Source organism: Astyanax mexicanus, chromosome 1, assembly GCF_023375975.1.
Source record: "Astyanax mexicanus isolate ESR-SI-001 chromosome 1, AstMex3_surface, whole genome shotgun sequence".
Lineage (NCBI taxonomy): Eukaryota > Metazoa > Chordata > Actinopteri > Characiformes > Acestrorhamphidae > Astyanax > Astyanax mexicanus.
In genome coordinates, this window is record NC_064408.1 from 54,913,343 (window position 1) to 54,933,385 (window position 20,043).

General features: G+C 39.4%; 1 protein-coding gene across 10 annotated transcripts in view; it reads right to left on the reverse strand.

The window, feature by feature from the left end:
* The window catches only part of nrxn3b (neurexin 3b), a 123,331-nt gene extending 107,584 nt beyond the window's left edge, over window positions 1–15,747 (reverse strand). For 4 of the 10 annotated variants that reach the window (XM_049480180.1, XM_049480164.1, XM_022665767.2 and 1 more), the window contains exons 1-2: window positions 15,383–15,743; window positions 12,470–13,514 (exon numbers count right to left, since the gene is read on the reverse strand). In XM_049480180.1, the coding sequence (XP_049336137.1) occupies window positions 12,470–13,166 (697 nt within the window). In that variant the 5' untranslated portion in view covers window positions 13,167–13,514; window positions 15,383–15,743. Of the gene's footprint in view, window positions 1–12,469; window positions 13,515–15,382 lie in introns of all 10 variants that reach the window. The other 6 variants (XM_049480158.1, XM_049480170.1, XR_007439410.1 and 3 more) reach the window with 5 other exon arrangements.
* Window positions 15,748–20,043: the final 4,296 nt, after the last annotated feature.

Genomic DNA, 20,043 nt, shown 5'->3' on the forward strand with positions numbered 1-20,043 from the left:
AGAGTGTGTAGCAATGTAGTGTAGAGTGTGTAGCAGTATAGTGTAGAGTGTGTAGCAGTGTAGTGTAGAGTGTGTAGCAATGTAGTGTAGAGTGTGTAGCAATGTAGTGTAGAGTGTGTAGCAGTATAGTGTAGAGTGTATAGCAGTGTAGTGTAGAGTGTGTAGCAGTATAGTGTAGAGTGTGTAGCAATGTAGTGTAGAGTGTGCAGCGGTGTAGAGTAGAGTGTGCAGCAGTGTAGTGTAGAGTGTGTAGCAGTGTAGTGTAGAGTGTGTAGCAATGTAGTGTAGAGTGTGTAGCAGTGTAGTGTAGAGTGTGTAGCAATGTAGTGTAGAGTGTGCAGCAGTGTAGTGTAGAGTGTGCAGCGGTGTAGTGTAGAGTGTGTAGCAATGTAGTGTAGAGTGTGCAGCAGTGTAGTGTAGAGTGTGTAGCAATGTAGTGTAGAGTGTGTAGCAGTGTAGTGTAGAGTGTGCAGCAGTGTAGTGTAGAGTGTGTAGCAATGTAGTGTAGAGTGTGTAGCAGTGTAGTGTAGAGTGTGTAGCAGTATAGTGTAGAGTGTGTAGCAGTGTAGTGTAGAGTGTGTAGCAGTATAGTGTAGAGTGTGTAGCAGTGTAGTGTAGAGTGTGCAGCGGTGTAGAGTAGAGTGTGCAGCGGTGTAGTGTAGAGTGTGTAGCAGTGTAGTGTAGAGTGTGTAGCAATGTAGTGTAGAGTGTGTAGCAGTGTAGTGTAGAGTGTGTAGCAATGTAGTGTAGAGTGTGTAGCAATGTAGTGTAGAGTGTGTAGCAATGTAGTGTAGAGTGTGTAGCAGTATAGTGTAGAGTGTGTAGCAGTGTAGTGTAGAGTGTGTAGCAATGTAGTGTAGAGTGTGTAGCAATGTAGTGTAGAGTGTGTAGCAGTATAGTGTAGAGTGTGTAGCAGTGTAGTGTAGAGTGTGTAGCAGTGTAGTGTAGAGTGTGTAGCAGTGTAGTGTAGAGTGTGTAGCAGTGTAGTGTAGAGTGTGTAGCAATGTAGTGTAGAGTGTGTAGCAATGTAGTGTAGAGTGTGTAGCAATGTAGTGTAGAGTGTGTAGCAATGTAGTGTAGAGTGTGTAGCAGTGTAGTGTAGAGTGTGTAGCAATGTAGTGTAGAGTGTGTAGCAATGTAGTGTAGAGTGTGTAGCAATGTAGTGTAGAGTGTGTAGCAGTATAGTGTAGAGTGTGTAGCAGTGTAGTGTAGAGTGTGTAGCAGTATAGTGTAGAGTGTGTAGCAATGTAGTGTAGAGTGTGTAGCAGTGTAGTGTAGAGTGTGTAGCAGTATAGTGTAGAGTGTATAGCAGTGTAGTGTAGAGTGTGTAGCAGTATAGTGTAGAGTGTGTAGCAATGTAGTGTAGAGTGTGCAGCGGTGTAGAGTAGAGTGTGCAGCAGTGTAGTGTAGAGTGTGTAGCAGTGTAGTGTAGAGTGTGTAGCAATGTAGTGTAGAGTGTGTAGCAGTGTAGTGTAGAGTGTGTAGCAATGTAGTGTAGAGTGTGTAGCAGTGTAGTGTAGAGTGTGCAGCGGTGTAGTGTAGAGTGTGTAGCAATGTAGTGTAGAGTGTGCAGCAGTGTAGTGTAGAGTGTGTAGCAATGTAGTGTAGAGTGTGCAGCGGTGTAGTGTAGAGTGTGTAGCAGTGTAGTGTAGAGTGTGTAGCAGTGTAGTGTAGAGTGTGCAGCAGTGTAGTGTAGAGTGTGTAGCAGTGTAGTGTAGAGTGTGTAGCAGTGTAGTGTAGAGTGTGTAGCAATGTAGTGTAGAGTGTGCAGCGGTGTAGTGTAGAGTGTGTAGCAATGTAGTGTAGAGTGTGTAGCAGTGTAGTGTAGAGTGTGTAGCAATGTAGTGTAGAGTGTGTAGCAATGTAGTGTAGAGTGTGTAGCAATGTAGTGTAGAGTGTGTAGCAGTGTAGTGTAGAGTGTGTAGCAATGTAGTGTAGAGTGTGTAGCAGTATAGTGTAGAGTGTGTAGCAGTGTAGTGTAGAGTGTGTAGCAGTATAGTGTAGAGTGTGTAGCAATGTAGTGTAGAGTGTGTAGCAGTGTAGTGTAGAGTGTGTAGCAGTATAGTGTAGAGTGTATAGCAGTGTAGTGTAGAGTGTGTAGCAGTATAGTGTAGAGTGTGTAGCAATGTAGTGTAGAGTGTGCAGCGGTGTAGAGTAGAGTGTGCAGCAGTGTAGTGTAGAGTGTGTAGCAGTGTAGTGTAGAGTGTGTAGCAATGTAGTGTAGAGTGTGTAGCAGTGTAGTGTAGAGTGTGTAGCAATGTAGTGTAGAGTGTGTAGCAGTGTAGTGTAGAGTGTGCAGCGGTGTAGTGTAGAGTGTGTAGCAATGTAGTGTAGAGTGTGCAGCAGTGTAGTGTAGAGTGTGTAGCAATGTAGTGTAGAGTGTGCAGCGGTGTAGTGTAGAGTGTGTAGCAGTGTAGTGTAGAGTGTGTAGCAGTGTAGTGTAGAGTGTGCAGCAGTGTAGTGTAGAGTGTGTAGCAGTGTAGTGTAGAGTGTGTAGCAGTGTAGTGTAGAGTGTGTAGCAATGTAGTGTAGAGTGTGCAGCGGTGTAGTGTAGAGTGTGTAGCAATGTAGTGTAGAGTGTGTAGCAGTGTAGTGTAGAGTGTGTAGCAGTGTAGTGTAGAGTCTGCAGCAATGTAGTGTAGAGTGTGCAGCAGTGTAGTGTAGAGTGTGTAGCAGTATAGTGTAGAGTGTGTAGCAGTGTAGTGTAGAGTGTGCAGCAGTGTAGTGTAGAGTGTGTAGCAATGTAGTGTAGAGTGTGTAGCAGTGTAGTGTAGAGTGTGCAGCGGTGTAGTGTAGAGTGTGTAGCAATGTAGTGTAGAGTGTGCAGCAGTGTAGTGTAGAGTGTGTAGCAATGTAGTGTAGAGTGTGTAGCAATGTAGTGTAGAGTGTGTAGCAGTGTAGTGTAGAGTGTGCAGCGGTGTAGTGTAGAGTGTGTAGCAATGTAGTGTAGAGTGTGTAGCAGTGTAGTGTAGAGTGTGTAGCAGTGTAGTGTAGAGTGTGTAGCAGTATAGTGTAGAGTGTGTAGCAGTATAGTGTAGAGTGTGCAGCAGTGTAGTGTAGAGTGTGTAGCAATGTAGTGTAGAGTGTGCAGCGGTGTAGAGTAGAGTGTGTAGCAATGTAGTGTAGAGTGTGTAGCAGTGTAGTGTAGAGTGTGCAGCAGTGTAGTGTAGAGTGTGTAGCAATGTAGTGTAGAGTGTGCAGCGGTGTAGAGTAGAGTGTGTAGCAATGTAGTGTAGAGTGTGTAGCAGTGTAGAGTAGAGTGTGTAGCAGTGTAGTGTAGACTGTGTAGCAGTATAGTGTAGAGTGTGTAGCAATGTAGTGTAGAGTGTGTAGCAGTGTAGTGTAGAGTGTGTAGCAGTGTAGTGTAGAGTGTGTAGCAGTATAGTGTAGAGTGTGTAGCAGTGTAGTGTAGAGTGTGCAGCGGTGTAGAGTAGAGTGTGTAGCAATGTAGTGTAGAGTGTGTAGCAGTGTAGTGTAGAGTGTGCAGCAGTGTAGTGTAGAGTGTGTAGCAATGTAGTGTAGAGTGTGCAGCAGTGTAGTGTAGAGTGTGTAGCAATGTAGTGTAGAGTGTGTAGCAATGTAGTGTAGAGTGTGTAGCAGTGTAGTGTAGAGTGTGCAGCGGTGTAGTGTAGAGTGTGTAGCAATGTAGTGTAGAGTGTGTAGCAGTGTAGTGTAGAGTGTGTAGCAGTGTAGTGTAGAGTGTGTAGCAGTATAGTGTAGAGTGTGTAGCAGTATAGTGTAGAGTGTGTAGCAATGTAGTGTAGAGTGTGTAGCAGTGTAGTGTAGAGTGTGTAGCAGTGTAGTGTAGAGTGTGTAGCAATGTAGTGTAGAGTGTGTAGCAGTGTAGTGTAGAGTGTGCAGCAGTGTAGTGTAGAGTGTGTAGCAATGTAGTGTAGAGTGTGCAGCGGTGTAGAGTAGAGTGTGTAGCAATGTAGTGTAGAGTGTGTAGCAGTGTAGTGTAGAGTGTGTAGCAGTGTAGTGTAGACTGTGTAGCAGTATAGTGTAGAGTGTGTAGCAGTGTAGTGTAGAGTGTGTAGCAGTGTAGTGTAGAGTGTGCAGCAGTGTAGTGTAGAGTGTGTAGCAGTGTAGTGTAGAGTGTGTAGCAGTGTAGTGTAGAGTGTGTAGCAATGTAGTGTAGAGTGTGTAGCAATGTAGTGTAGAGTCTGCAGCAATGTAGTGTAGAGTGTGCAGCAGTGTAGTGTAGAGTGTGTAGCAATGTAGTGTAGAGTGTGCAGCGGTGTAGAGTAGAGTGTGTAGCAATGTAGTGTAGAGTGTGTAGCAGTGTAGTGTAGAGTCTGCAGCAATGTAGTGTAGAGTGTGCAGCAGTGTAGTGTAGAGTGTGTAGCAATGTAGTGTAGAGTGTGCAGCGGTGTAGAGTAGAGTGTGTAGCAATGTAGTGTAGAGTGTGTAGCAGTGTAGTGTAGAGTGTGTAGCAGTGTAGTGTAGAGTGTGCAGCAGTGTAGTGTAGAGTGTGTAGCAGTGTAGTGTAGAGTGTGTAGCAGTGTAGTGTAGAGTGTGTAGCAATGTAGTGTAGAGTGTGCAGCGGTGTAGTGTAGAGTGTGTAGCAATGTAGTGTAGAGTGTGTAGCAGTGTAGTGTAGAGTGTGTAGCAGTGTAGTGTAGAGTCTGCAGCAATGTAGTGTAGAGTGTGCAGCAGTGTAGTGTAGAGTGTGTAGCAGTATAGTGTAGAGTGTGTAGCAGTGTAGTGTAGAGTGTGCAGCAGTGTAGTGTAGAGTGTGTAGCAATGTAGTGTAGAGTGTGTAGCAGTGTAGTGTAGAGTGTGCAGCAGTGTAGTGTAGAGTGTGCAGCGGTGTAGTGTAGAGTGTGTAGCAATGTAGTGTAGTGTGCAGCAGTGTAGTGTAGAGTGTGTAGCAATGTAGTGTAGAGTGTGTAGCAATGTAGTGTAGAGTGTGTAGCAGTGTAGTGTAGAGTGTGCAGCGGTGTAGTGTAGAGTGTGTAGCAATGTAGTGTAGAGTGTGTAGCAGTGTAGTGTAGAGTGTGTAGCAGTGTAGTGTAGAGTGTGTAGCAGTATAGTGTAGAGTGTGTAGCAGTATAGTGTAGAGTGTGTAGCAATGTAGTGTAGAGTGTGCAGCGGTGTAGAGTAGAGTGTGTAGCAATGTAGTGTAGAGTGTGTAGCAGTGTAGTGTAGAGTGTGTAGCAATGTAGTGTAGAGTGTGTAGCAGTGTAGTGTAGAGTGTGTAGCAGTGTAGTGTAGAGTGTGTAGCAGTATAGTGTAGAGTGTGTAGCAGTATAGTGTAGAGTGTGTAGCAATGTAGTGTAGAGTGTGTAGCAGTGTAGTGTAGAGTGTGTAGCAATGTAGTGTAGAGTGTGTAGCAATGTAGTGTAGAGTGTGTAGCAGTGTAGTGTAGAGTGTGTAGCAATGTAGTGTAGAGTGTGTAGCAGTGTAGTGTAGAGTGTGTAGCAGTGTAGTGTAGAGTGTGTAGCAATGTAGTGTAGAGTGTGTAGCAGTGTAGTGTAGAGTGTGTAGCAGTGTAGTGTAAAAAAGAAATAAAGCATATCTGTGCATTGTATTTATAACAGATCACTGGTTTTTAATGTTGTCCTTTTAAAATCCCTTTAGGAGAGAATGATCAGCATGAGTTCTGAAGATAAAAGAGAATAGCATAATCATTCTACTACTACTATTTCCATAAGCAATAGAGATATTTCTTACTTCTATCATTTATTTCTATGCCATATAAAAGCAATACTATTAATATATACTGTAAGTAATAATGTATTCTTGGTGAGACTATAATACGTTTCATCAGATAAATTTTTGCCACCTTGATTAAACTCATTTACATTCCAAACTGCTAAAAGAGTTTAAAGCAAGATTTTTTTTTGCGTTTTTATTTTCTCTGAATGCACAACAACTGCAATGTATGGATTTACAGTGGTGTGTAAAAGTACTTGCCCCCTACTTATTTCTTTAGGTTTTGCTTTTTTTGCCATACTGATTTTTTTCTGATTATCAAACAAGTAAATATAAAAAGCACTTTTTAAATGATCATTTCTAGCCTTGTGTGAAAAAGTGTAAACCTAAACCCAATAACTTGGTTGTGCCCTGCAATCAAGCTTTAACGATAACTTGGCAATGAGTCTTTAACATCTGTGGAGGAATTTTTTCCCACTCTTCTTTACAGAATTGTTTTAAATTCAGACGCTTTGGAGGGGTTTCAACCATAAACGTTCGGTTTAAGATGATGCCACAGCATCTTAATAAGATTTTGACTAGGCACCACAAAAAGCTTTATTTAGTCTTGTTTTTTTAAAGGTCACCTTCCGTCGTTTTTTCTTTCATTTTAAAATGTCTAGTTGTGGTCTCTAGTATGAATGAATGACATGTGAGCCGTTTTTGTAAAAAAAAAGTGCTCAGGTGTCTCTGTATAGGTCTTTTTTAATGGACAGTTTTAGGGGTGTGTCCAAAATGACCGGATTCCAGCTTTGCTCATGAATATTCATACATGCAAACAGCATGCAAATATCTCTCCTCTGATTGGCTAGGAGCACTGCGACGCCCCTCCACCGCTCTGCCGCTCACTGCCTCCCACCTCCTAACTGATGAGCGGTGATGTTGCGTCGCTTCAGCTCCGCCTCTGGGAGTTTCTCGAGCCAAGGTGGGCTGGTCTGTGAGTTTCTGCCTACGTAGGCAGAAAGATAATTAAAAATTCACCCGTTTTTCGGAGGGGGGGAGGGGGGATTTCTTTGCTTAGCTCCTGCAGACAATGGGGGCTGCAAAACAGTTTAATGTGCAGGTGTACACATTCAACTCGGAGAGACCTACTGTATTCCACAAAAAACAAGAAAAATCGGATTTTCGCGGAAGGTGACCTTTAAGGCATTCAGAGGTCGACCTGCTATTGTGTTTTTTGTCATTGTCCTGCTGCAGAATCCAAGTACACCTGAGCTTGTGGTCATAAACAGATAGCCGGATATTCTCTTTCAGGATTGTCTGGTAAACAGCAGAATTCCTGGTTCCTTCTATTACAGAAAGTTGTCCAGGCCCTTAAGCAGCAAAGCTGCCCCAGACACACTACCACCACCATGTTTCAGTATGAAGTTCTTTGTTAGAATTTTTTTTTTGCCTAATTTACCAGGGAACACACCTTTCAAAAAGTTACACTTTTGTCATGTCAGTCCAAAGAATATACAGTCCTGGGGATCATTAAGATGTTTTATGGTAAATGTAAGATGAGCTGTTGTGTTCTTTTTGGTCAGCAGTGTTTTTTGCCTTTTTTTTTACCATTTTCAACCAGTCTGTTTCTTATTATTGAATTATTAATACTGACTTTAACTGAGGCAAGTGAGACATGCAGATCTTTAAATGTTGTTCTGGGTTCTTTTCTGACCTCCTGGATGAGTTGTCCATGCCCTTTTGGAATAATTTTAGTCGACCGGCAACTCCTGGGAAGGTTCACCAGTGTTCCATGTTTTCTCCGTTTGTGAATATTAGCTCTCACTGTGATCTGCTGGAATCTCAAAGCATTAGAAATGACTTTTCCAGACTGACAGATGTCAACTGTTTTGAATTTTTTTCATGTCAGGAAATATTGTGTTGCTTTTTAAGATCTTTTAGCTGCTTCATTTTGTCAGAACGGTTCTATTTAAGTGATTTCTTGATTCTACAGGTCTGGCAGTAATCAGCCTGGTTGTGGTTAGAAGTGAAATTGACTAATGACATTTAATTTATGGGGGGCAAACACTTTTTTATAAAGAGCTAGACTGGTTTGGATTGTTTTTTTCCCTTTATAAATTAAATCATCATTTATAAAGTGCTTTTTATATTTACTCAGTAGGGGTGGGAATCGTTTACTATCTCACGATTCGATTCGATTCCGATTTTGGGGGCCACGATTCGATTCAAAATCGATTTTTGATTCAAAACGATTTGAATTATAAAAATTTCTGCTTCTGGCTTATGAATCTTATTGAAAAAAAACCCTCCATAATATACACTGGTCCTGGAGCAAGTAATGTGTTACAAAAACAATAAAATGTGCAGGAATGTGGGTCCTCAGTGACAGAGGAATCACTGGGATATCACAATGACGTTAATGAACAATAAATAAATAATAAATAACACTGCTTTATTACCAGGCTACTAGCGGTGGTGTGTAGGTGACGCTGCTGGGCTGATGTGATGATAGCAGTGAAGCGCTAAAGTTCAGGAGCAGCTGCTGATTAACTAGTTAACTTTAAGGTCGTTGTATTTCTTCAGAAAGGGGGCAGGAGGTGGAGAAATTAATTCATATTGTCCATTCCTTAATTCCTCTGTGATGAGGAGCTGAAATTAGCTCTGATTAGCTTATTGTTATTTTTCCGTTCCGCCTTAAATGCTGCAGCCCGCTGCCACCTGTAGCGTTATTTAAGGTGGAACTGGAAAGTTAGCTAGTTAGCTAGCTAACAGTTACTGAAACTAACTACTAGCGATCTTTTTTATGCTTGTTATGAAGCATTCTGCCATAAAACATTGAAACTACACGTTAATCTAAGGTAATATAGTGCTTGTTCTGCCATCTTACCGGTGATTCTCAAACACCTACGCTCTGTGTGTGTCTGGAAGATCTCCGTTTGAAGGGACAAGCCCTATCCCCAGGGTTGCCAGGTCCAATAAAAATACCCAGCCCAAAATCAGTCTAAAACCCGCCCCTCAGAATCGATTTTGGGACATTTTAAATCGATTCTGAATCGTAGTAAATGAGAATCAAGATTCTTATGTGAATCGATTTTTTGGCACACCTCTATTACTCAGGTTATATTTGTCTGATATTAGAGTTTTTTTGATAATCTGAAAAATGTAAGTAAAACAAAAATGCAAAAACAAAGGAAATCTGTAAAGGGGCAAATACTTTTTCACGCCACTGTATATTATATGCACTGATTTGCTTGAAAGCTAAAGTTAAAAAGATGTATTTTTAAAATAACAGAAATATGTTACTCTGAGGTCTTATTGATTTGTTTTCAATTGTTTTAAAAGGATGTATTTTTATATTTACTGCAACAACATGACTAGAGCATACATTCACCATTAAAATGGAACTAACAGCTCTGACATTATTTTAACAGATTTTTAACCAGTTGGAAAAATATCTACATTTTATAAATGTACTGGCAATAATATATATGTAGATTAAATAATAATTAATATGGTCTTGACCTAGTTCTTGTGTGTCTTTACAATAAAACATAGACATAGCATAGAACGAGCCACAACAAGACCCCTTTAACCTAAAGTCTACAAAATGGTGGCCGCCTTGAACAAGGGTAAACATGCTATAGCACATTACTAGGAAAACATCTGCATCAGCATTGGTCACTGTGAACAGAAAGATTATAGAGTAAGGGGGGGAGGGACGATACGGAGAGAGAAAACAGGAAAGGAAGCGAGGGGGCTCTGAGTTAAAGATTTTTCACATGTGGATTAAGAATGTTTACCATGTGACTGCATGCAGAAAAGATCCTATCCCCTTACCACAGCTTTAATCTCCTGCTCTATTTTTCAGCATTTGAACTAAAATTCATTTTCCAACGAGAGGCTGAGAGACACAAATGCCTACTCTGTCTGAATCACGCTGGAATCAAGCCCTTTTCCCTTTTTTTATTGACCTACTTTTATAGTAAGATTATTGTAACTGACATTTTCCATGTATATTTATTAATACCCTCAGCTAAGTCATAGGGCACAATGTTTGCACTGTATTTAACAGTGATTTTTTTTTTAGATAAATCGTACAGTTAAAATCACAATTTAGACTTTTAGAATGTTCTGATATATTTATTGTTCATTTGGAAAGCCATTCTATATGGCTCTGCACTTAATGGTGTGGAAGTTTTTCTGTTTTCAACTTTCCATGAAGGAGTAAGTGTGTGTCATCTCTGGGCCCACCAGATTAGTTGTACTATGACCAGATCAGTCTCATTTTCATGTGTGTTCATCTGTACACTTTAATATATTCTTTATCCACTGCACTGACTCTTTTACCTCAAACGTAGTTTATTAGTCAATAAGCTTAAAACTTCTTTATTTTTAAACTAACAAGGCATATGATTAATGATCTAAATGATCTGGCTTACAAAATTAAGCCATCATATAGACTTGTGCAATAGTCAGATAGATAGCACACATCTTTACTTTTGTTTAAAATAAGTGATCAAATTGATGTATAAATAAAGGATATCGCTGTATGGTACTAATATCTTAAAAACACCAGCAGCGCTTTTACATGCGTTTTCTTTTTATTAAGACCACCTGACACTGTCAGTCTGCCTGCTCTTGTCCCTGTTTGCCCTAAAGACTGTAACTTCCAGCATGCTCCTGCCATGAACTGGAATGACTTTGCTAAGCATTTGACTTTGTCTTATTGGACAATTAAGTTGTTACTCCCTGTGTGTTCCTGTATATATACCCATTTGTTTCCTGTCTCCGGAGTTGAGTATTACCTGGTTCTCTAGCTCTTATACAATGTGTTTTCCACTGCTTTCCTGTTTTCCAGCTCCTGGCCTGTTTCTCTGCCTAGACCACTCTTTAGCCTAGCCCTCTTGCTATTATCTTTTGTTATCAACCTCCTGCTCTGTTTCTTGACCATTCTCTTGCCTAGTCCTTCTTTGTTGTGTTTGCCTCTCCGTTGCTGAACCCTGCCTGGTCCACTGCGATTTTTGGTATGTCCTGTTTATCTGCTGCCCTCTTTATTTCGTATTTTATTTACTGTGTAAATAAACCACTGTACTACATTCAGCACATGCCTCCACATTCCCTGGCTCTCGTGTTCATTACAGAACGACAGTTATTCCTGCTATGATTAAAATGTTATCCTTGTGCATTTTTTAATGTGCGTCACTTTGAATGTTGTTACAAATAAAAAACTAAAGTTTTTTTCCTAAAAATCTGAATAGAAAATCACTTATATATATAATAATAATAATAATAATAATAATAATATATATTATACAATATTGCCCAGTCCTAATTCTAATGTGTGCACTTCCTTGAATGAAAATTTTATTTTCTCTGTCATGTCAATCCTGTAAATTCTGTAAATGCTCGGCTACATTGAAAATGAGGGCTGCCCTCAATGTACATCCAAGTTAAAATAAAGGTTGATTGATTGATTGATTGATTGATTGATTGATTGTGTAATTGATATGATTCATATGTTTTATTTGTATTTCCCATAAATATTAATCAAGGAATATTTTGTTTTAATTAACCTTATTGAAATTATTTAATTAACTCCACTTTTTGCTCACATGCTGTTTTTTGAAAGGCAGCACTGTTATCATAGATTTTGCTGCACTACAACCAATTTAGTGACAGCTCTGGTTAGATCTTTTGCAAAATCAGTTCAGTTTTGTTCTCCCAGTATTTAATTCAGCATGTTCTGCTGGTATTGGCCCAATACCTAGAAAATGCACAAAAATGCATGAAATATTCCAGTTAAAATATTCCATAATCAAATTATCAAGTTTTCATTTCGTTATTGATCAAATCACTATTTTCTGCAGTAAAACACACAATAAGTCTTAAATATGTTTCTGTATCACTTGTGCCTGTCTGATATGCTACAGGGAGGCCATGAAAGCTCAGCTTGTAGCCTGATTGCAGGAGAGGTTACACAAGACAGCCAGGGTAGGAGGGGCTAATCCTACTGTTCTTAGAGAAAAGCACTACTGACTACATTTATGTCTGCTCTCTGGCTGACTGTTTTTTTGCTTGTGCTCCGTGGTGCTCCAAAGAGAAATAAATTCAGGAAATGAATATAATCTACACTGTTTTTCTTACATGGCATTAATTGGCAGTTATTTATTTCATTAAAAGTTTTTTAAGTGTATAATAATGGCAGCCTAAGTACATATGTAAGAAACGTTAGTTGTATTTAAAACATTATACAAGTGTATTCTAAATATATTCTAAAACAAAATTGTTTAGAAACATAACTAAACAAAGACTGAAGACCAGAGTAGAGTGCACAACGTATGACACTTTAAATATCGCAACCATCAAAAAGTACTTTCAGTGTGCAGTCAGCATATAATGAGTGAGTCATAAAGTGAGATGAGTCAAAAGTGAAAATAATTCTACTAAGATCTGAATCCTTAAACCCTCCCAGCTGAAACAAGAAATGTCAAGAAGAAGAATCATAGGATTGATTAAGTAGGGTACAGTAGTGGCCATGATAAACAAAATATACTCATTGAAATGGTCATGTACCTCCCATGGTGTGTTACATGTGCAGGATCTAGATTTGTGGTGAAAGAAAAGTGTGATTTCACTTATAACAATGACCATTACCATTTCACCTGAAAGAAAGTTAAACTTAAACAAGTAAATAAACTAATCACTGCTAAGAAATAACATTTTAATGTAATGTAATTATTATGGTTAATGTATTTATTATAGTTGAAAGATGTTTTACTGCATAACTAGTAAATGCACCATGAATGCTTTAATAGGAGAAATCTGTTCGTACCTTCTTTACAATAACGACCCACATATCCAGTTTTGGAGCAGTCACAGTATGATTCTCCATCTGCCACAATACAGCTGCCTCCGTTTTCACAGGGATTTTCTGTGCACGTGCCCTCCATCTCAAGATGAACCTTTTGGCTCTCCAAGCGTGTAGGTACCTGACTGCCATAACCCAGGTCAGTAATTATCCCTTTGAATGGAGGCATCTCCTTGACGGCTGGCAGCGTTAGTGTGGACATCCGGATGTCTTGAGGAACTCCCCCAAGGTAAAGGTCACTGACAATCTTCATGAATTGCCTCTGTGGTCGCACTTCATCCGCATTTGACTCTCCATCCAATGTCAGTACTGTTCGCAGGTTGTGCCTGCTTATGGTGACAAAGTGCCAGCGGCTATCGTTGACCATTTTATCTGAGATTATTGTAGTTTCTGCACAATCCACACTGAAACGAAGATTTATTTTCCCTTTTGCAATAGTTACAAGCAGAAAGTCACAGTAGCCTCCATCATCAAAATAGAGTATTAGAGCATCAGATACAGACGTTTTGAATTGAAAAGTGAGGTCACTTCTGGTGCTGGCATCCCAGCGGATATAGCGAGCCCACTGGCCCTCAGAGCCTGTGAACTCCAGACACAGGCCCATGCCGAGACGTGTACTCAGCAGGAAAAATACAATAGCTGGTTGACAAAGGGGAGGCATGGTAAAAATGTATTTTTATTCCACAGTACTTTAGGCTAAGAATACATTTCAATATGCCTTCATTAAATGCCCAAGTTGCTTAAATGATTTGCCATTTAGATGACAAGGGCATTACAGGGGAGTCAACATATCCTTTAGATGCTACAGGCATTGGTAATTAAATAAAAAAATGATCTGGCAGCATCCAAAAAGAGCTACTCAACTTGCTCTGCTAATGTTAAAGACGCTTGCTTGATGACACTGCTTTCAACTGCTTTTTGGGTTTAGAAAATAGATCCTCCATGTTTGATTTTACTTCATAGTAATCCCACATAGCTAACCACAGCATTGGGTATCTTCACGTTACACCTGTGAAAAGGAAATTATAAAAATTAATTACATGATTTGTACAAACATAACAACAAACAATAACAACCAAAAACATTTTAATCTTTACTGTAGCTCAGTATGTTAAAGATACATTTCACCACACCATTGTAATATATATGTCCTAAATAATAGATCCAAGTCTTAAAACTCTTTTAGTAGTTTCTCTTTTTCTTATGACCACCAGTCACAAAGAGGCTTTTACCTCTACATCTAATCAGAGAACAATTTGATTTTGGGGAAAGCAGAATTGACATCACAGTCCTTTTATTGTCATATTAGAATTACTTTACACACCAGCACACTGTCCAACACATTGAATGATTATTTTTGGAACTTCCAGTTACCTGAAACAGTCACTCACATTTTATTACAGCTGATAACAACTGAAATGGAAAGTCAAGAAACAACAAATTGTAAAAACATATGTATTACACTATATGACTTATCCTATGTATGACACTACTCCCTTAGATTTTTTAAATTGTGATTTGACCACAATTTATCAGACATAGTGGTTAAATTGAGCTGTAGAGAGAAGGCATCCATGTGTATAATTTCATTCCTCTATGCCCTTGCTGTTGCTTTGGCATGGTAGACAATGCTCTCCCCAATAGTAGAAGTTCCACATAATGGAACACAATAACCCCCTTAACCACCTGCCTTGAATAGTTAATCTCCCTCTGGCAGCGAGCTGTTGAGCTCAGATAACTGATACCAGCAGTGATGCATGCAGTGTCTCCTCTAATGACACTAGGCCTTTTCAGTGTGACAGGGGCAAGTCAGCACTCAACACAAGGGATTTAGAGAAAGCAAATAATAACATGCAAACGCAGAATATGAAGACTGTGACGATGGTGGAGAGCATACTTTAGTTAAACAGTACATAACCAATTCTTTTTACTGACAGTGCACCTAATCTGAATCTTGCAGAACATGACAGCCGCCATTCAGCAACAGTCACTCTACATTCCCCAAGGGGTTTCTCAGAATCTTAATACCAAGCTATCTGATTTCACATGTGTGTCAAATACAATAAACAGGGATACACAGTTTAAAAACAGCATACAACCAATTACATAAGCCCTTTTTAATACTATTTTTATATGAAAGTTGTCCTTTGCTTTTACTCCAAATTATAAGGTAAATTGACAAACAGAAATACTCCAAAATGACTTCCAATAAAATCCTTTGCATTGACTTCTCTCGAAAGTGAAGAAGACTTGTTTTCTCTTGTAAATCTGGCATTTTTGGAGACATTTGTTTGTGTCCTTGACAGAGAATATACTTATGCACTGTCTAAAGAATAGTTACTACTTATTTGCTTTATTTAACAGATTTTGCTCAACATTTTGAATTATACTGTGTGCATAGCAGATAGATAGATAGATAGATAGATAGATAGATAGATAGATAGATAGATAGATAGATAGATAGATAGATAGATAGATAGATAGATGGTTGTGGCTGTTTTCTTCCTCCTGTTTCTCTTGTTCTTGTTAATCTAACTGCACCCGGAGGACCTGAAACCCAGAAATACGACGCCGTTTGTCCTCCTCGTACTGCAGAAGGGAAACTTGTGCAGAATGTCTATAACGTGACGCCGTCTTTTATTACAAATGCAGGTCAATGTCCCAGTGCTTACGATGAAAGCAATGAATACGAAAATGCAGTTTAGATAAGAAGCTTGCTCAGAACAGCGCTGTTAAGATATACATTATTGCATTACGCGGTCTAAATGAAGATGTGACCATGTAAAAAGAAAGCCTAATGTTATTTCAGCAGAGCCCGGCTGTCCTCTGGCTCAGCACATCCTGTATAAATATAACCGCAGAGCGCTCCGGTTTTACCTTTAGGGGAACAGCGTCTCCTCGGTGCTCCTCGGTGATCCTGAAGCCTGTAGTATCTGTAGGAAACGTGTGGGAGATGCAGTGATGTGTGAAGGTCAAATCCAGAGCTGCAGGTCGGGCAGAGTCCGCGCGCTTCAGCATCTCTGAGCTCAGTCCTGACCGCTACACCAGCCCGTCCTCCCGAGCGCGCGCCGCCGCCGCTCCGCCCACCGACACTGGCGCGCGCAGCTACTACAGACCGGCGGTAAGAGCAGACCCCGCAGCGCACAGACCCCCGATAACCCGCCCAGCGCCCCTCTCAACATCAGTCCGCCGGGTCTCATGTGAAGCTCGCGCCAGTCTTTCAGTGTTACGGCTCGGGGAGGCGGCGTGCCTCCGGAAGTGAGCCCCTGAGACACGAGGACCAATAATCGAGGTCAGTCCAGTTCGGATGCAGACACGGCCCGTGCTTTCAGGCTTAAGTCCCTCTCTTAAGAACCTACAAATGGTCCTTTATCTAGAGCATAGTAGGTATAGAGTCTGAAGAAGAGGCGCTTGATAAACACAAATCACAGAGCTGATTCAAACACTGCTGCTTTAAACTACTGGACAGGCCTGCAGCGATAAAATCTCTCTATTTTTAATTGTGGTGACATAAAAATATTTTGGAAAGAAAACATAACATCCATATGACTGTTGTGTTTTCAATTATGTGATTTGTGCTGTTTTTTCATTTAAGTATATCTTTAACAAATCTGTAAAACAACTGTTGATGAAGCAAGTCATAATACTTATGTGTCAGACGTTTGCTGTCATTTTATTATTAACTCCCAAAAGTTAGTACACCCCTCACATCGTTTTTGTAAATATTTTATTGTATAATTTCATGGGACAACTATGGAAGCCCATTTCCGCCACCTGAAGAAAAAAAAAATGAGATAAAAAGTCATCTCATAATTATGACTTTCTATCTCATAATTATGACTTTCTATCTTATAATTATGACTTAGTATCTCATAATTATGACTTTCTATCTCATAATTATGACTTAGTATCTCATAATTATGACTTTTTATCTCATAAATGTTTTACTATCTCATAATTATGACTTTTTTATCTCATAATTATGACTTACTATCCCATAATTATGACTTTTCTATCTCATAATTATGACTTAGTTGAGGACGAAAAAAAAACGTCCTCAACTAAGTCATAATTATGAGATAGAAAAGTCATAATTATGGGATAGTAAGTCATAATTATGAGATAGTAAGTCATAATTATGAGATAAAAAGTCATAATTATGAGATAGTAAGTCATATTTATGAGATAAAAAGTCATCTCATAATTATGACTTACTATCTCATAATTATGACTTACTATCCCATAATTATGACTTTTCTATCTCATAATTATGACTTAGTTGAGGACGTTTTTTTTCTCTTCAGGTGGCGGAAATGGGCTTCCATAGACAACACTGAAGATATGACACTCAAATATATGACACACAGATAACTAAAAACACACAGCTGTTAATGTCTTAACTGGCAACAAAAGTGAATACACCCTACATAAAAAAGGTTAAATTGTTCCCAAGTGTTAATATTCTGTGCTACCATCATTATTTTCCACCACTGTCTAAACTCTCTTTGGCATAGAGTTCACTGGAGCTTCAGAGGTTACAACTGGAATTCTCTTCCACTCATCCATGACCATATCTCAGAGCTGGATGTTTGAGACTTTGCACTCTTCCACCTTCCATTTAAAGATGCCCCACAGATGCTCAACAGGGTTTAGGTCTGGAGACATGCTTGTCCATCACGTTTACCCTCAGTTTATTTAGCAAGGAAATTGTCATCTTGGAGGTGTGATTGGGGTCATTATCATGTTGAAATTACTGCCCTGCAGCACAGGTTCTGAAGAGAGGGGATTAAGCTCTGCATTAGAATGTCACCTTGCATGTTGGCATTCATGGTTACCTTAATGGGCTGTACTGTCCTCACACCCAGCAGCCCCAAACCATGCATCACACGTGTCGTTGTTCTCCTCAGTGTTGTGCATAAATGTGTTCAATAAACAGCTGAATTGAAATGAACTAGTTTACAAATAATGAATGTGAACATGAGCGTCCTTCACTCTTACGTTTACGTCATGCCACATGACATCATTAAAACATAGAGCCGGATTATGAAGACCATACCCACTTCCTATCTCTTTTTTCACTTTACTTATATCAGAAAATAACCGCTAGAGGGCGCCGACGAGTCCAAAAGCAATGGGAGTGAATGAAACTAAATAATGATGTTGATTAAGTAATGGATGGGTAGAAAGGGTTCTATAAAAAAGAATAGCAGGACCATTCCACTGAACAGGTGCCATTTGCTTGTTGTAACTCTTCCTAGTTAAACTTATATATATATATTTTTAACTCTGAATCTAATAATACATATATTTAACTATTCAAAACATGTACTGGTCAACAGCAGGCAGCTTTACTTAAGTTTTACAAGGTTTCTAGGTTTACATTTTTCTCAGTCCTGTTAGCAAAACTCATGTGACATTTAAAAAGCATGTTTTAAAAATTAAAACAAATTCCTTTGATTCTCTCCCAAGAAAGCATTCATTTTACATGATATATATATTTTTTAAATCACTCTATATTAGGGGTGTAACGGTACGTGTATTCTTTACGTTCCTTAATGGTACAGGGGTCACGTTTCGGTTCACGTAAACACACGCAGAATACACAGTACACAGGGAGTCTATAAGAGACTTGTGTAACCAATGAACATAATGCGAAACTAATGTTCACAGGAGTGCTGCACTTGGCGCTGCCCTGAAATCCCTGAAATTAATGTGAATAATAGTTAGTGTAAACCACTTTTATTTCTGTTTGGTTCATCATTTATCCATTTGTTTAATACATTTGGGTTTGTGTCTTCTTGAAAACTGGCTTTGCATATTTTAGAAAAATACAATGTGCATGCATATATAGTAGGGGTGTAACGGTACTGAAAATTCACAGTTAGGTTCACACCTTGGTATAAACCTCACGGTTCGGTACATTCGGTACTGCCATAAGAAATGAATGGTCATCTGTCGCATTCCAGTGTGAACGCAGGGTCGGGCGCTCAAACTGTTTTTCTCACTCACTCGCTCTCATTTGTGCTGTCTTTCCTTCTCTCCCGCACCCTTTCTCTCTCTCTTTGTCTCATGTGTGCACCCTCTCTCTCGCGCGCGCCCTCTCTCTTGTAATATACTTGTAATATAAATTTGTTCAAGCAGGTGAAGTAGTGCTGTTTGTGTCATTGTTTCAAGCATTTAATAAAAGTGCCTCATTCCAACATTCCATCTCAAAAAACACAAAACATGGTTATAATGAAGTTTTATTGTTATTATGAAGTTAATAAAGGTGAGGCTATACAGAATGCCCAACCTCTTCATGTTGTCCACCAACCGCACTAAAAATGTACCGAACCATGAGGTTTATACCAAGGTGTGAACCTAACCGTGAATTTTCAGTACCGTTACACCCCTACTATCTATGCATGCACATTGTATTTTTCTAAAATATGCAAAGCCAGTTTTCAAGAAGACACAAACCCAAATGTATTAAACAAATGGATAAATGATGAACCAAACAGAATTGAAAATAAAAGTGGTTTACACTAACTATTATTCACATTAATAAATCAATGAACCATGCCTGTTACTGGTTCTTACTCCTGTTACTGTTAAAGAAAAAATATACACTGGTAAACAATTGTTGAGTATGATATTGTTATTGTAATCAGTAATAATGCTTTTTGTTGTCATTTTTATTCCTAAATGTTCCAGGGTGTTAAAATATTAGTTTAATAACACATTTTTCTGTTTGCGTTAATTGTTAACACTGTGAAGGAGTACAGTTAACTCCAGCTGAGAGCTATATTTTACTCTAGATTGAATACATATTTTAACTCCCACAACAGTTCAGATTTAACACCTAAAAATTGTTAAAAACTCCCAGAAACTTAACCTGTCATAGAGTGTTTTTGATGGTCACGCATATACACTTAAAATGAGTTGATATTACCTCTCAGGGACTTTATTCCAAAAAACTGAATTTGCTCTGTGCTGATGAGTCTAGTGTCCAGCTGTCGTTTCTATGCTGTGGTGTGCTGGAGAGGAAGCATGAAGTAGAGGGACAAGATGCGTCTGGACTAGCTGGTCAGGCGGGCAGGGTCTGTGGTTGGTGTGAAGCTGGACTCCGTGGTTATTGTGGCAGAGAGGAGGACACTGCACAAACTGCTCTCCATGGATGATGATCACCCTCTGAACACAATCTTCATGCATCATAGGAGCAGTTTCAATGGCAGGTTCTTCAACTCCTCCCAGTGGAGCCGGAGGAGAGAGGAGGAAAGATGACGTCAAATGAGTCTCATATGTTTTTTAAATCACAGCCTATTTTTTATCTGTGTAATAATCACTGTCTCTGTACAACACATACATCTGCAATCTGTGACTCTCTGACATTCTGTACATTTGCACTCCTGGATATTTTACACTTACTGTACATTCTGTACATTTGCACTCGTGGGCACTATTGACTCTTTAAGGTACATCCTGTACATTCACACTCCTGGACACTACTCACACCTAACTTAAATACAATACTTGCACAGGTTTATGTTTAGTATTTT